This window comes from Myxocyprinus asiaticus, chromosome 6 (genome assembly GCF_019703515.2).
Source record: "Myxocyprinus asiaticus isolate MX2 ecotype Aquarium Trade chromosome 6, UBuf_Myxa_2, whole genome shotgun sequence".
NCBI classification, from domain to species: domain Eukaryota; kingdom Metazoa; phylum Chordata; class Actinopteri; order Cypriniformes; family Catostomidae; genus Myxocyprinus; species Myxocyprinus asiaticus.
In genome coordinates this window covers 27271099-27285673 of record NC_059349.1, presented here as the reverse complement: position 1 = coordinate 27285673, position 14575 = coordinate 27271099, and the positions used below count along the sequence as shown (strand labels likewise).

The 14575-nt window shown below is 42.4% G+C and overlaps 1 protein-coding gene across 5 annotated transcripts in view; it reads right to left on the bottom strand.

Moving 5' to 3' along the window:
* LOC127442282 (fibronectin type III domain-containing protein 3B-like) overlaps positions 1-14575 on the bottom strand; it is a 229482-nt gene that overhangs the window by 84383 nt on the left and 130524 nt on the right. For all 5 annotated transcript variants that reach the window (XM_051700180.1, XM_051700181.1, XM_051700179.1 and 2 more), the window contains one exon: positions 5337-5413. In XM_051700180.1, the coding sequence (XP_051556140.1) occupies positions 5337-5413 (77 nt within the window). The remainder of the gene's footprint in view (positions 1-5336; positions 5414-14575) is intronic.

The following is a 14575-nucleotide window of genomic DNA, read 5'->3' as shown; positions in this document are numbered from 1 at the left end:
GAGTCGGTCCACTTGGCTGCAACGTGAGTACCACAGAATAACTTAGTCCATTGACTTTATGAAGGACATCGCTTGCTGTTGGCATGTAAATGTTTTACGGCCATCCTTAGCATCTATTCTCCATTTGGTCAGGAACATCAGTGCAAAAGCGACCTTCCGTTGATGTAAGAGTTTCTTGCATTCCTTGAAACGATCACGTTTCTCTCGTCAAATTCGCAAAGTCTGGGAACAAGAAAATGTTGTGGTTCTTCCAAGAAAGCCTTCCTTTACTCCTCGCCTCACGTAACACGAGATCTTTATCGGATGATCTCAGAAATTTGGCCAGAATTGATCGGGCCTGTCTCCCTCAGCGGATCGCCGAGCCGGAACCCTGTGAGCTCGCTTGATTTCCAGCTTATGGCCTGTTATGTCGAGCAGATTTGGAAAGAGCCCATCCAGGAATTTCACAATATCCTGACCTTCTGTTCCCTCAGGAATTCCAACAATACGGACGTTATTCCGCCGGCTACAGTTCTCCAACTTTTCCCAGGCACGCTCTAAATCCACCTTGGTCGCTAGCGGATTAGCAGATAATTCCCTCTCCGATGACTCCAGATAATCTATCTGTTTCTCGACATCCCCCACTCTTGTAACCACTTCAGTGAATTTCGTCTTCATGGCAGTGATCGATTGACATATTACAGCAAGATCCTCCAAGTCAGCAACGACCATCATCAGCATTGCCGACATGTTCAACAATTCTCGCCGAATTTCCCGCAATTCTCCGGCCAAATCGGCTTCTGGGCTTGCGGCCTGCTGCTCAGGGGCATCAGCTTGAACACGTAAGTGTCTTTTAATGTCTGCAGAGCCCGAGGATTTTTAATTCTTGACATATAGTCTTCCTAGAACAGTTATGGAACAGGGCATATCAAATCTCACCAGTTTATGACAAAAAGTATTAAAACTAGAAAAGTGCGCAGAGCTCGCCATTCACATGGTGTCACGTAACTCCCCTTTAGGACATTCATTTAGGACACACAACAGAGCAATGGGCAGGGTTAGTCAAATCAAAACAAATTAAATCATGATGCAGCTATCAAACACTACAACTTCTGAAGTGGCATCAGCCAAATACATGTACAAATGTGCCCCCTTATTTTAAAACTTTGCCAAAAGACTTCCACTATAAAAAGCAAAGTCTAAGCTTACTCATTTTACTTGGAATTAGTTATTTTAGCCAATTTATACATAACAAAAGCCTCGTTGCCATGTTTATCACAAACACAATTGAGAAACCCTCTTAAGGCTCACTTCTGCCATACTAGAAAATTATTATGGAGGAGAATTCGGTGCTAATGCGGAAACAATGGCATTGCCAGAAGCTTCAAGGTCAAGTAAGGTGATAATAAGACTGCTTGGATGTTATGATTACATATTACTCAGTATTAGTGGTCTGAGTCGACCCTCTCTTTGGAGTTCTTTACAATCAGAAAGAATTAGACTAAAAAGAAAAAAAAAATGCTATTACGAGGGTGGGGTGGGGGTTGCACATGTCTTCAGTTCCACACATTTCGTAAGGATTAGCGCTATAACGATACAATTCGACCCTTTGCTTCACTTGAGCTTGGGGGTCATAGGGATAATGTTGGGGGGAAAGCTCACCCCATCACACCCCTAGATCTGGCCCTGACCGATACACTGATCTTGGGACAATCAGTGGATTCCTTCAACTACTGAGAAAGTAAGATGTGTAATGTCTTAGACAGGGGTTTTCAAACTTTTGGATGCTAATATGATGACACTTTTGCAAGTGACCCCCTTCCTACAATATTATGGGAGCTATACTGTATATTTTCCTGTATGAAGATTCATTGAGAAAAATATTAAGTGTGATATTATATAGACATGTTGTTTGTAAAAAAAAAAAAAAATACAATTATTTTATTTATATATATATATATATATATATATATATATATATATATATATATATATATATATATATATTTGCTTCTATAAAATAATTGTCCTAAAGCCAAAACAAATAATTGTATTTAGGAAAATACGTATTAAGATAACAGTGTATCTTGTTCAGAAGGGGAAAAAAAAAAACAAAAAAAAAACAAAACAAAAAAAACAGTTTATCCCATTATTATTATTATTAACAAATGTCAAATTTGGAAAATTTTAAATTAGCATATTTCATCAATATCTTAAGTTAATTTAACTTTGGCTGTCCTATTAACAATGCAAATTATCTTCGGACACCCAGTGGCCTCTTGCGGCCCCTCTGGTGGTCCCTGGACCCTACTCTGCTCTCTTTCGGTTTACCTAGTGAGAGTACATAGTGCAGTAAAGGTTAGGAAACCCACTATCTGTAAACAGAGACCTAACCTATTTGTGTTTGTTCTTGTCTGGTTTCTGGAAAACAGCATCAGCAGATAACAACCTTTAATCAACATTGTTTACACTCTTGGGTAGAGTCGAAAGGGGGCTAACTCCTCAACTTTGCTTGCCCCACCATGACATTTTAACCAGTATTTGCATCCTTACTTGGTTCTCCAAGACATTCTGTTTGCATCTTTTACTGTACATGAGTGTTGAGGTGTGTGGCTGACAAACATGAGGTTCAATCCCTGCAAGGAGCAAGCCACTGAGCAAAGCACTTGACCCCATGTCACTCTGGGAAAAAAACTTCCTGCAATAAGTGCATGGCAACATTAAATTCGAACAACACTGTGTGGAAGCCACGCCTGTTGAAAAGATCAGCATGCAGCAGCAAGAAAACATTAGAATATGTGAACCCTTTTGGAATTACCTGCATTTATGTATAGATTTGTCCTAAAATCTGGTTTGATCTTCATCAAAGTTACAATAATGAACAAACACAATTTGTTTGAACCAATAACACACACATTAAAATGTTCTTGTACATATTGAATACATCATTCAAACATTCACAGTGTAGGTTGGGAAAAGTATGTGAACCGCTAGGTTAATTACGTCAACAAAAGCTAATTAGAGTCAGGAGTTGGCAAACCTGGCATCCAATTAATGAAACTAGATTGGAGGAATGGGTTAGAGTTACTTTGACTTAAAAAAAAAAAAACACTCAAATATTTTGAGTTTGCTATTCAAAAGGAGCATCTGCTGATGTGGACCATGCCTTGCAAAAAAGAGAAATCAGAAGACGTACGATCAGGAATTGTTGCTTTGCATAAAGCAGGATAGGGTTACAAAGTTATCTCGAAGAGCTTAGATATTCATCTGTCCACAGTTAGACAAACTGTCATTAAATGGAGACAATTTAGTACTGTGGCTACTCTCCCTAGAAGTGGCCATCCAGCCAAGATGACTCCAAGGACACACCGCAGAATGCTCGATGAGGAGAAAAGAACCCTAGAGTGACAAGATTTTAAGGAATCATTGGAACTGGTAAACATCTCTGTTCATGAGTCTACTATAAGGAAAACATTAAACAGGCATGGTGTCCATGGCAGGACAGCAGGAAGAAAACCGCTGCTTTCCAACAAAAACACTGCTGTGTGCCTGAAGTTTGCCAAATGCCACCTTGACACACCACAAAGCTACTGGGAAAAATTTTTGTGGACTGATGAAATTAAGTTTGAATAGTTTGGGAAGAATAAGCAGCACTACGTATGGCGTAAAAAGGGCACCGGATATCAAAATGAAAACATCATCCCAACAGAGAAGTATGTTGGAGGGCGCATCATACTTTGGGGATGCAGCAGTTCTGTAGGGAAGAATGGTCCAAAATTCCTTCTGAACATTGTGCAGGTCTAATCCGCAGCTACCGGAAACGATTGATTGAGGTTATTGCTGCCAAAGGACGATCGACCAGTTATTAAATCCAAGGGTTCACTTACTTTTTCCACAGCACTGTGAATGTTTAATGGGATGATTTAAAAAAAAAAAAAAAAAAGAAAAAGATATGAAAGACTATAATTCTTTGTGTTGTTAGCTTAAGCACATTGTCTTTGTCTATACTTGTGACTTTGAAAACAAGATAATTCCAAAGGGTTCACATACTTTTTCTTGCCACTGTATCTGCTCGCCAGTAAATGCTGTAATAATAACAAATAATATTAACCTCCTGGATAAGGGAATCAAGTTTCTTTAATTTCCAACTGTAGTCAAAATACAAACATTCTTAATAGCCCTTCCAAACACTAATAGGAGCCAAAGACGTGTTTGTATGCTAGATGCGTAGCTGAGGTAAGGTTTGTTGAACTATAAATGAAGATGAATGTAATGTGACCAGCAGGCTCCAGGCCCAGACCTGTGGCTGTGCTGATCGTATCTCTCAAATAACTACTGGTCAGGGGTTGGCTTTCATGTCTGGATGATAATAAGGATTAAGGATTGGAGAAATAATTCCAGATCAGCACTTACTAAATATTGATTACTCATTCCAACTAAGATAGGAATCCCTGTGCAGTCTGCAGTGATGACAGCTTATTATACAATGCCTAATGGATCATAATATGGAGCTGTAAGATTTCCTGGACAGACCATAAGGCTCACTTACAGAAGTGACAGAATATGTGGTAGTCAGTCCTATGGGCATTTTTGAATGCATTTTCATTTGTCAATAGATGAAAATGATGTCAAAACACCTGACATTGAGTTGAAGCCTTAGGAATATACACATTAACACACACACACACACACACAAGCGCAGGATTGTTCTATGCTATTTACTGTACAATTTAGGCCCAAAAAAAACTCTACACAAGTACCGGCATGTGAGTGCAGACCTTATGGCCTATAAATCTTTGGACAGAATTTGTGGCATACTGTCATTAGCTTCAATAGTAAGTGTATTACAGTGTTTTTTTGTTTGTTTGTTTTTTTAGAAACTGACGAGTCAAAATTATTTATGTGGTAATCACCAGCATGCCACAAATGCTGTCCATTGAAATTTGAATTAAACCAGAATATTTCTTAAGGCATTGAGAATAGCACTGCATTTGAGAATATATTTCAATGGCAGGCCTGAAGGGGCCCTGAATATCCTGTTTCATGCTTATCTAGAAAACAATCTTCACATGTTCACACACACATACTATGAGGACCAAAAAGGTGTGTTTGTGTGTGTGTTAATGTGTATATTCCTAAGGCTTCAATTCAATGTCAGGTGTTTTGACATCATTTTCATCTATTGACAAATTAAAATGCATTCAAAAATGCCCATCTATTAGTCCAAACCTGATCAAGAGTGGCCATTCATGAATTTTACATGGACTGTCCTTACCTTATTATGCTAAATAAAAAAGCACTCACTGTGTATTATATTTTTAACTAATAAACAAACATCCCGCTGCCTCATCACTCACCTGGGAGATGTAGCCGGGAGGCACATGGATGGGTGGGATGGATCCATTGGGTGACATCATTGGAACTTCTGCAGGCCCTGCATATATAGGAGAGAAAACACACTGTCAAATTCTCAAATGCAATACGGTCTACAGTCAGGTTTCAAATAAACTCAGCAAAAAAAGTAACGTCCCTTTTTCAGGACACTGTATTTTAAAGATAATTTTGTACAAATCCAAATAACTTTACAGATCTTTATTGTAAAGGGTTTGAACTATGTTTTCCATGCTTGTTCAATGAACCATAAACAATTAATGAACATGCACCTGTGGAATGGTCGTTAAGAAACTAACAGCTTATAGACAGTAGGCAATTAAGGTCACAGTTATAAAAATTTAGGACACTAAAGAGACCTTTCTACTGACTCTGAAAACACCAAAAGAAAGATGCCCAGGGTCCCTGCTCATCTGCGTGAACATGCCTTAGGTATGCTGCATGGAAGCATGAGGACTGCAGATGTGGCCAGGGCAATAAATTGCAATGTCTGTACTGTGAGACACCTAAGACAGCGCTACAGGGAGACAGGAAGGACAGCTGATCGTCTTCGCAGTGGCAGACAACGTGTAACAACACCTGCACAGGATCGGTACATCCGAATATCACACCAGAAGGACAGGTATAGGATGGCAACAACAACTGCCCGAGTTACACCAGGAACACACAATCCCTCCATCAGTGCTCAGACTGTCCGCAATAGGCTGAGAGAGGCTGGACTGAGGGCTTGTAGGCCTGTTGTAAGGCAGGTCCTTACCAGACATCACCGGCAACAACGTCGCCTATGGGCACAAACTCACCTTCGCTGGACCAGACAGGACTGGTAAAAAGTGCTCTTCACTGACGAGTCATGGTTTTGTCTCACCAGGGGTGATGGTTGGATCGTTTATCGTTGAAGGAATGAACATTACACCAAGGCCTGTTCTCTGGAGCGGGATCGATTTGGAGGTGGAGGGTCTGTCATGGTCTGGGACGGTGTGTCACAGCATCATCAGACTGAGCTTGTTGTCACTGCAGACAAACATAATGCTGTGCGTTACAGGGAAGACATCCTCCTCCCTCATGTGGTACCCTTCCTGCAGGCTCATCCTGACATGACCCTCCAGCATGACAATGGCACCAGCCATACTGCATGTTCTGTGCAGGAATGTCAGTGTTCTGCCATGGCCAGCGAAGAGCCCGGATCTCAATCCCATTGAGCACCTGTTTGATCGGAGGGTGAGGGCTAGGGCCATTCCCCCTAGAAATGTCCGGGAACTTGCAAGTGCCTTGGTGGAAGAGTGGGGTAACATCTCACAGCAAGAACTGGCAAATCTGGTGCAGTCCATGAGGAGGAGATGCACTGCAGTACTTAATGCAGCTGGTGGCCACACTTACTTTTGATTTTGACCCCCCCTTTGTTCAGGGACACATTATTCAATTTCTGTTAGTCACATGTCTGTGAAACTTTTGTTCAGTTTATGTCTTAGTTGTTCAATCTTTTTATGTTCATACAAATATTTACACGTTAAGTTTGCTGAAAATAAAAGCAGTTGAAAGTGAGAGGACGTTTCTTTTTTTGCTGAGTTTAGTTCCAACATTCTGCCAATTACATTTATTTTCAAGATTATTCTGAAGCATGTCGCTCTGTTTTTGAACCTAAACACACATATAGTACACTGCAATCACTTTAGGCCAAACTAAGCATCAGAATTAGTGTTAACAAGACGTAAACGCTAAAGTAAATACTTATAATTTTGGCATCTGATGTGAATCCGGAAAACTATGCATTGGCAAGCATGTTTATAATCGAGTGAGCTAAATAAACAGAAATCATTCCATTCTCATAGACATCCATGAAGCCAGGATACTGCTGGAAATGCTGGATATCAACCAACAATGGATAAAACACAAACAAATCAAAGAGGCCAAAAAGTGCCGCCCCACTTGGCACAGAGCACTGAGGGCTGTGGGTAATGGAAGCAAAGCAGATTCCAGATGGATTGTTGTGGAGGCTTGGAAAAGACTCAAGCAGCATGGAAACTCTCCTGTCGTTTTGAGTGCCTCTCATCAGGCCTGATTTACTACACACTTATTCTCCATATCCCTCACTCACTTTAACTCTCACTGATGGAATCACCGTTCATGACACTTGTTTGTCATTCTCCTGACTGACTACTTTTCTGAAACTTCAAGCCCCATTGTGAGGCTTTACTGTCAATAAACATTGTTTAATTTTCCACTCCTCATTGTCTGCTGTATAATTCTCTGGAAATTGATGACTTAGAGGTGCAGTGTAATATAATTTCTAGTGGCACCAAATGGAATGGCAGCAATGATGGTTGGTTTATCAAGGCCTTTAAATGGATACTGCAGTTCACCCTTGTATAAACAAGGTTCCAAACTTGTATAAACCGGGTTCCCTATCGATTCAGTTCACTTGACCATTGTCATTAGCACTATGGGGAAAGTCCTTCTAGACAACCTTGTTGAAACCCTTATTCAATCACACCAATCTTCTGATTGCCAATGGTGTCTGAGCCCTGCCCCTTTTGGCATGCAGTTGGCCTATATAAGCAGGCACTCTTCAAGACAACGAACTTTGTCTTAGAACCCTTCTACTTTGCTGTTGATATACACTTACAGTGGACGGGACTTCTTAGCAAGACGAGAACAGGACGACTAATCACCAGTGCTCAGCGCCTGCACCAAGAGGCTTTCCGTTTCCCTGTGTGTTCCGGTGAAGAGCTCTCCACATCGCCATTGAAGACGCTCTCTGTGAACGGATTCTACCTGCTTACCACAGTGTTCTGGATGGAAATACAGTTGTGCTCAAAAGTTTGCATATCCTGGCACAAATTGTGAAATTTTGGCATTGATTTTGAAAATATGACTGATCATGCAAAAAACTGTCTTTTATTTAAGGATAGTGATCATATGACGCCATTTATTATCACATAGTTGTTTGACTCCTTTTTAAATCATAATGATAACAGAAATCACCCAAATAGCACTGATCAAAAGTTTACATACCCTTGAATGTTTGGCCTTGTTACAGACACATAAGGTTACACACACAGGTTTAAATGGCAATTAAAGGTTCATTTCCCACACCTGTGGCTTTTTAAATTGCAATTAGTGTCCGTGTATAAATAGTCAATGTGTTTGTTAGCTCTCTCGTGGATGCACTGAGCAGGCTAGATACTGAGCCATGGGGAGCAGAAAAGAACTGTCAAAAGACCTGCGTAACAAGGTAATAGAACTTTATAAAGATGGGAAAGGATATAAAAATATATCCAAAGCCTTGAAAATGCCAGTCAGTACTGTTCAATCACTTATTAAGAAGTAGAAAATTCAGGGATCTCTTGATACCAAGCCAAGGTCAGGTAGACGACCAAAGACTTTGCATGACCTGGAGGCATTTTGCCAAGATGAATGTGCAGCTATACCACCTGCAAGAATTTGGGGTCTCATAGACAACTATTACAAAAGACTGCATGCTGTCATTGATGCTAAAGGGGGCAATACACAGTATTAAGAACTAAGGGTATGCAGACTTTTGAACAGGGGTCATTTCATTTTTTTCTTTGTTGCCATGTTTTGTTTTATGATTGTGCCATTCTGTTATAACCTACAGTTGAATATGAATCCCATAAGAAATAATAGAAATGTGCTTTGCCTGCTCACTCATGTTTTCTTTAAAAATGGTACATATATGACCAATTCTCCAAGGGTATGCAAACTTTTGAGCACAATTGCATACAATATTAACGAAAGAGCTGCTTGTGTGATACGAGTCTTTTTAAAAGATATCGTTCCACAAGTGTTTCCTATGCAAATGGCACATCCTATCATCTGATGAGCACGAGAGCTGTGTTCACAGTCCATGCACAAGCAGCTCTCATGGAGACAGACTGCCCTCACTGCAAGGGCATGACTCTCCAGACGTTGCACTCTAGGATCGAACTCATTCTGAGTGAAGAGCCAGCCTCTTGTGCCATCTCACCTGCATCTTCTGTGATAAGTCCCGAGGGACCACGAGGAGGCATGGCAGGGCAGTAAGTTTGAGCGGGAAGAATTAGAGGCGGATCTCTTGTCGGTGCAAGCCCTGCGAGCCTCCTGAACATCCGATCTAACGTCCTCACCTGTGCAATATGCGCTCCGGCCCTCTATTGTAGCGCACAGCCTTATTACATTTGGTGGCTCTGACAATGTGGATGATGTTGTGTCACTCGTAGCTTCAGGCGAGTGGTTCATGGAGGATGTTGCCACCTCTTCCCCCAACGAGGGTGAAGAACGTGCACCCCACAGACAAGGCGATTCTTCATATTCTCGGGAGAGCGGTCTTGAGTGGTCCCCTCCAGAAGAGCCAGAAAAGTCTTGACTGGATGAATGGCTTTTGCAAACCGGCCATCGTCAACAGGCCACGGTCCAGAGGGAGCACACCATTCTTGCCTTAGGCCCACGCGGAGCTCACAAAGATCTGCCACGTGCCTTACTTTTTGCGCACTCAGGTCGGAGATGCTGCTGTCCTCACTAAAGTGGACCATGGCGAGGAAAAAGGCTACTCAATGCTCCCCCCGGTGGAACAAGCGGTCGCAGCTCACCTCTGCCATAGTACTGCCATGGGATGGAAATCCCGCCCCGACCACCTTTCCAAGCCGTGTCGACTGACGTCCGCACTGGCTGGAAGAGCTTACACAGCAGCGGGCCAAGCTGGTTCAGCACTCCACAGCACGTCGGTGTCCAGGTTTTTCAAGTTAAGCTCCTCAAACAAATGGATGAGCAAGGCCCTGATCCAGAGCTGTTCAAAGAGCTCTGCACAGCTACAGATTTGGAGCTGCGAGCCACGAAATCTACCACTCAGGCCATCCTCAAAGCGATGAGAAGCCTGGTGGTTCTAGACCAGCACGTTTGGCTAACTCTCACGGAGATGCATGACGCAGAGAAAGCCGCCCTCCTCAACACCCAGGTGTCGCCCAACGGTCTCTTTGGCAATGCCTTGGAAGGCTTTTTAGAGTACTTCATCGCATCACGGCACAAAAGCAGTCTCAAGTGATGAAACATTTTCTGCCAAAGTGAAGAAGCACTTTCCATTTCCCGGCATGCTCCCGATCTAATTCCGGTCAGCGCCCATCAAAGAATCCATCTCTCGCTGCCCCAGCGCAGCTTAAAGCTACTGTTGAGCCGTCTGTGAAGCCACACAAACTGTGGCCCAAGCGTAAGCACCCACCATGGTGCAGAAATGTTCCTGCCATGGGCAGGCAGCAGAAATGTTCCTGCCATGCCCAATCCAGTGAAGAGGAGCCCAGAGCTCACCGTTATTCATGGCCCAGAGCCGAAGAAGGCTCGATTTGAGGCGCACAGTGTTTCTCCCCTCTTCCCCATTACTGTTCATCGGGAATGGGACATTATTCAAAATGTTGCTTCTGTGTGTATTATTCTCACAAAAGAGAAAAAAGCACTTATTGTACAAACACGGGACACACACAATCTCAGAAAAAGGGCCATTTTCTCTTCCCTATGGTGAGCGGTGCTCTATTTCCTATAACGAGTGAATCAATAAGCCCGTTGTCCAGCTGCGCGAACGCGTGGCGAGCCCTCACGGGTGTGTCAGACTGGGTGTTAATAATGATTGAGCACAGTTATATGATTCAGTTTATATGACAGCCACCTCGCTTTACCACCGTTTTGCAAATTGTGGTCGACCACAGGATGCGCTGGTGTTGCGTGCAGAGACTCAGTCTCGTAAAAAAAATTTGATAGACTGTCCCAGACTGCGACACACATAGCAGGGTTTACAGCAGTTTTCTCATTCCGAAGAAAGACGGCAGGCTTCGGCCCATTCTAGATCTGAGACGCTTGAAGCACGTGCTCGCGAAGTGCCCAAACCATTCTTTGGTGTCTGTCTCAGTTCAAACTGGGGAAAATATTGCCACTGAAATCATTTCAGAGAATGCTGGGTTTTATTGGGGAAACATCTGCAGTCATACCATTAGGTCTGTTATACATGAGACCTCTCCAGTACTGGTTCAAGCGGCATGATGTGGAACAAGCCGCTTGAACCAGTACTGGAGAGGTCTCATGTATAACAGACCTAACAGTATGACAGCGGATGCCTCGGGCGCATGCGCATGGCGGTGACTCGTTGCTATCTGGCGTTTCCCCAGGTGCACCTCCTTCATTCTGTTATCAGCAAAGTCCGAGAGGACATGGAAACAGATCAGTTAATTGAGAAAAAATTGCCCAATCAGTCCTGGTTTCCAGAGATGATGGAAATACTACACAGCCCTCCGTTGAAAATACCACGGAGGAGAGACCTTCTCTCTCGAGCACAAGGCATGATTTGGCATCCCCGGCCAGAACTAGCTCAGTCAGTGATGATTACCATTTTACAGGCCAATGCACCGTCCACGAGATCCCTCTATGCACTTATATGGTGCGTGTTTGCAAATTGGCGCTCTTCACGTGGTAAAAACCCGGTGAATTGCCCCATAGCTGAGATTTTGACATTCCTTCAAAAGCGGCTGGATGCTGGTCTTACCCCGTCAACCCTCAAGTTTTATGCAGTGACCATCTCAGCATACCACACCCTGGAGGCTGGTTCTTCGACTGGCAAACATAATCTAGTCATAACATTCCTTAGGGGAGCGAGGTATTTGCTCGCCCTACTATGGTGCCAACTTGGGACTTGAATCTGGTGCTGAAGGCACTCACAAACTTCCAGTTCGAGCCACTGGAATCTGTTGAGCTGCATGTGCTTTCCTTAAAGACCGCACTCCTATTGGCTTTGGCCTCATTTAAACGGTTGGGTGACATGCAGGCACTGTCAACTGACAGCTCATGCCTGGATTTTGTTCCAGATCTGTCAAAAGCCACCATTAAACCTAGAAAAGGATATGTGCCTAAGGTTTTATCAACGCCCTTCAGGGCTCAGGTGGTTCGTTTGAGCACACCCGTCAGTTTAGGCTGTTGAATCAGCTCTTTATTTGTTATGGTGGATGCACAAAAGGAATGTCCGTCTCCAAACAAAGGCTCTCTCGCTGGATCGTTGATGCGATTGCCCTCGCTTATGAATCTCAGGGTGCAAATTGCCCTATTGGCATCAAAGCACATTCAACCAGAGGCATGGCTTCATGGGTGTGGACAAACAGTGTGTCCTTACAGGACATGTTTGGCAGCAGGATGGTCCTCAAAAAACACGTTTGCGAAGTTTTATAACCTGGATGTGGCGTCCACATCTTCACAAGTCCTCTCTGTACAGAGTGCTTCATACTTTCAAGAAGGTGAGCCCAAGCCCTTATTACGGGTGGGCTATTGACTATAATCAACACAGCCACCTAATTATATGCTGTTGAACTGCTTCTTTAAAGTCATAAGCACTCCCATGAGAAATAAAACCTTTTTTCTCAACCTTGTTGTGAGAGGGTTAATAATCCATACTGTGTATATCTAGTTTCCATGTAGGACCATTCATATAAACTTTAATATGACTTATAAGCCATCGGCCTGCCAGTGACTCCTAATGAATATCTCTATTTAGTATTATAACTCTGGGAGTGTAATGTCATATAGTGCAGCGTGATGGGATATCGGTCCCCATAGTGCTTACGGCAATGTCGAGTGAACTGAATCGATAGGGAACGTCTCCGGTTACACATGTAACCTCGTTTCCCTGAGATGAAGGTAACGAGACATTGCCAAAGCTGGCCACACTACTACTTCAGAGTTTCACAATACAAGTGACTCACTCTTGTCCCTCAGTCAGAAAATTCTAAGAAATGGTGATCAAGCGCCCACTTATATAGGCCAACTGCACGCCTAAAGGGGCGGGGCTCAGACACCATTGCCAATCAGAAGTTTGCCGTGACTAAATAAGGGATTCAACAAGGTCAACTAGAAGGACTTTCACCATAGTGTCTCATTTCCTTCATCTCAGGAAACCGAGGTTACATGCATAACTGGAGACGTTTACTTTCTTCCATGAAACACAAAAGGAGCTGGTAGGCAGAATATTAGCCCTAGTTACCATTCATTTTCAATGCATCTTTTTTTTATTTATTTTTTTTATACATACAATGAAAGTAAATGCTGACTGAGGCTAACATTCTTCCTAACCTCTACTTTTGTGTTGCACAGAAGAAAGTAAGTTATATGGGTTTGGAGCAACATGAGGGTGAGTAAATGATGACAGAACTTTCATTTTGGGAAAATCTCATTATTTTAGCAATTCAGTTTATCCCACCCCAAAAAAAATGACACCCTTCACCTTAAAGTTATATTCTAATATCTATACTAGACTTTATTAGTGATAAACAGATATATTGGCCAGGCTGATTTATTGGCCAATAATGGACCCAGTTGTGATGAGTGTAAATCATCTACAGCTAAACATCCTGCAGTATCCCACTTCAGCAGCTCCAAGTTAGACTAAAAAGCACCTAATAGGCTAAAAAAAACAACAAAAAAAAAACACCTATTAGATAGCCAAACATAAACCAGACACAAAACCCCCTGATCAGCCCATTTTTAGATTCACTGGAAGAAATGTATTAAAATCCACAACAAATCCAAATTGCACTGTTGACTTTTCCACTGCGGTCTCCCTTTCTCTTTCTGTCTCTCTCTCTTTCACAGGAGTGGAGGTCTGGGTAAAAGCCTGGTAAAGACATTGGCTCCCCCTGAGACAGCAGCAGTCAGCTTTGCAAGGCTTTGGCTGGCATAAATCACAGGAATGACTGTAATGAATTTTACAGTTGATTCTTCATTAGCTGCTTAAGGCCTGTACACAACATCTCTACTATGTCATATACTGAAGAAAAATTCCAGAACTGCTCAAGTATAACGTTTTTCATGGAAGAGGCACTGGACTAAGAGAAAGAAGATATACACCTTTACATACATCTTCACCAAATACATTTAAATTCAGTTTTTCACAATTCCTGACATTTAATCATAGAAAACATTCCTTGTCTTAGGTCAGTTAGGATCACTACTTTATTTTAAGAATGTGAAATGTCAGAATAGTAGTACAGATAATTATTTATTTCAGCTTTTATTTCTTTCATCACATTCCCAGTGGGTCAGAAGTTTACATACACTTTATTAGTATTTGGTAGCATTGCCTTTAAATTGTTTAACTTGGGTCAAACGTTTTGGGTAACCTTCCACAAGCTTCTCACAATAAGTTGCTTGAATTTTGGCCCATTCCTCCAGACAGAAATGG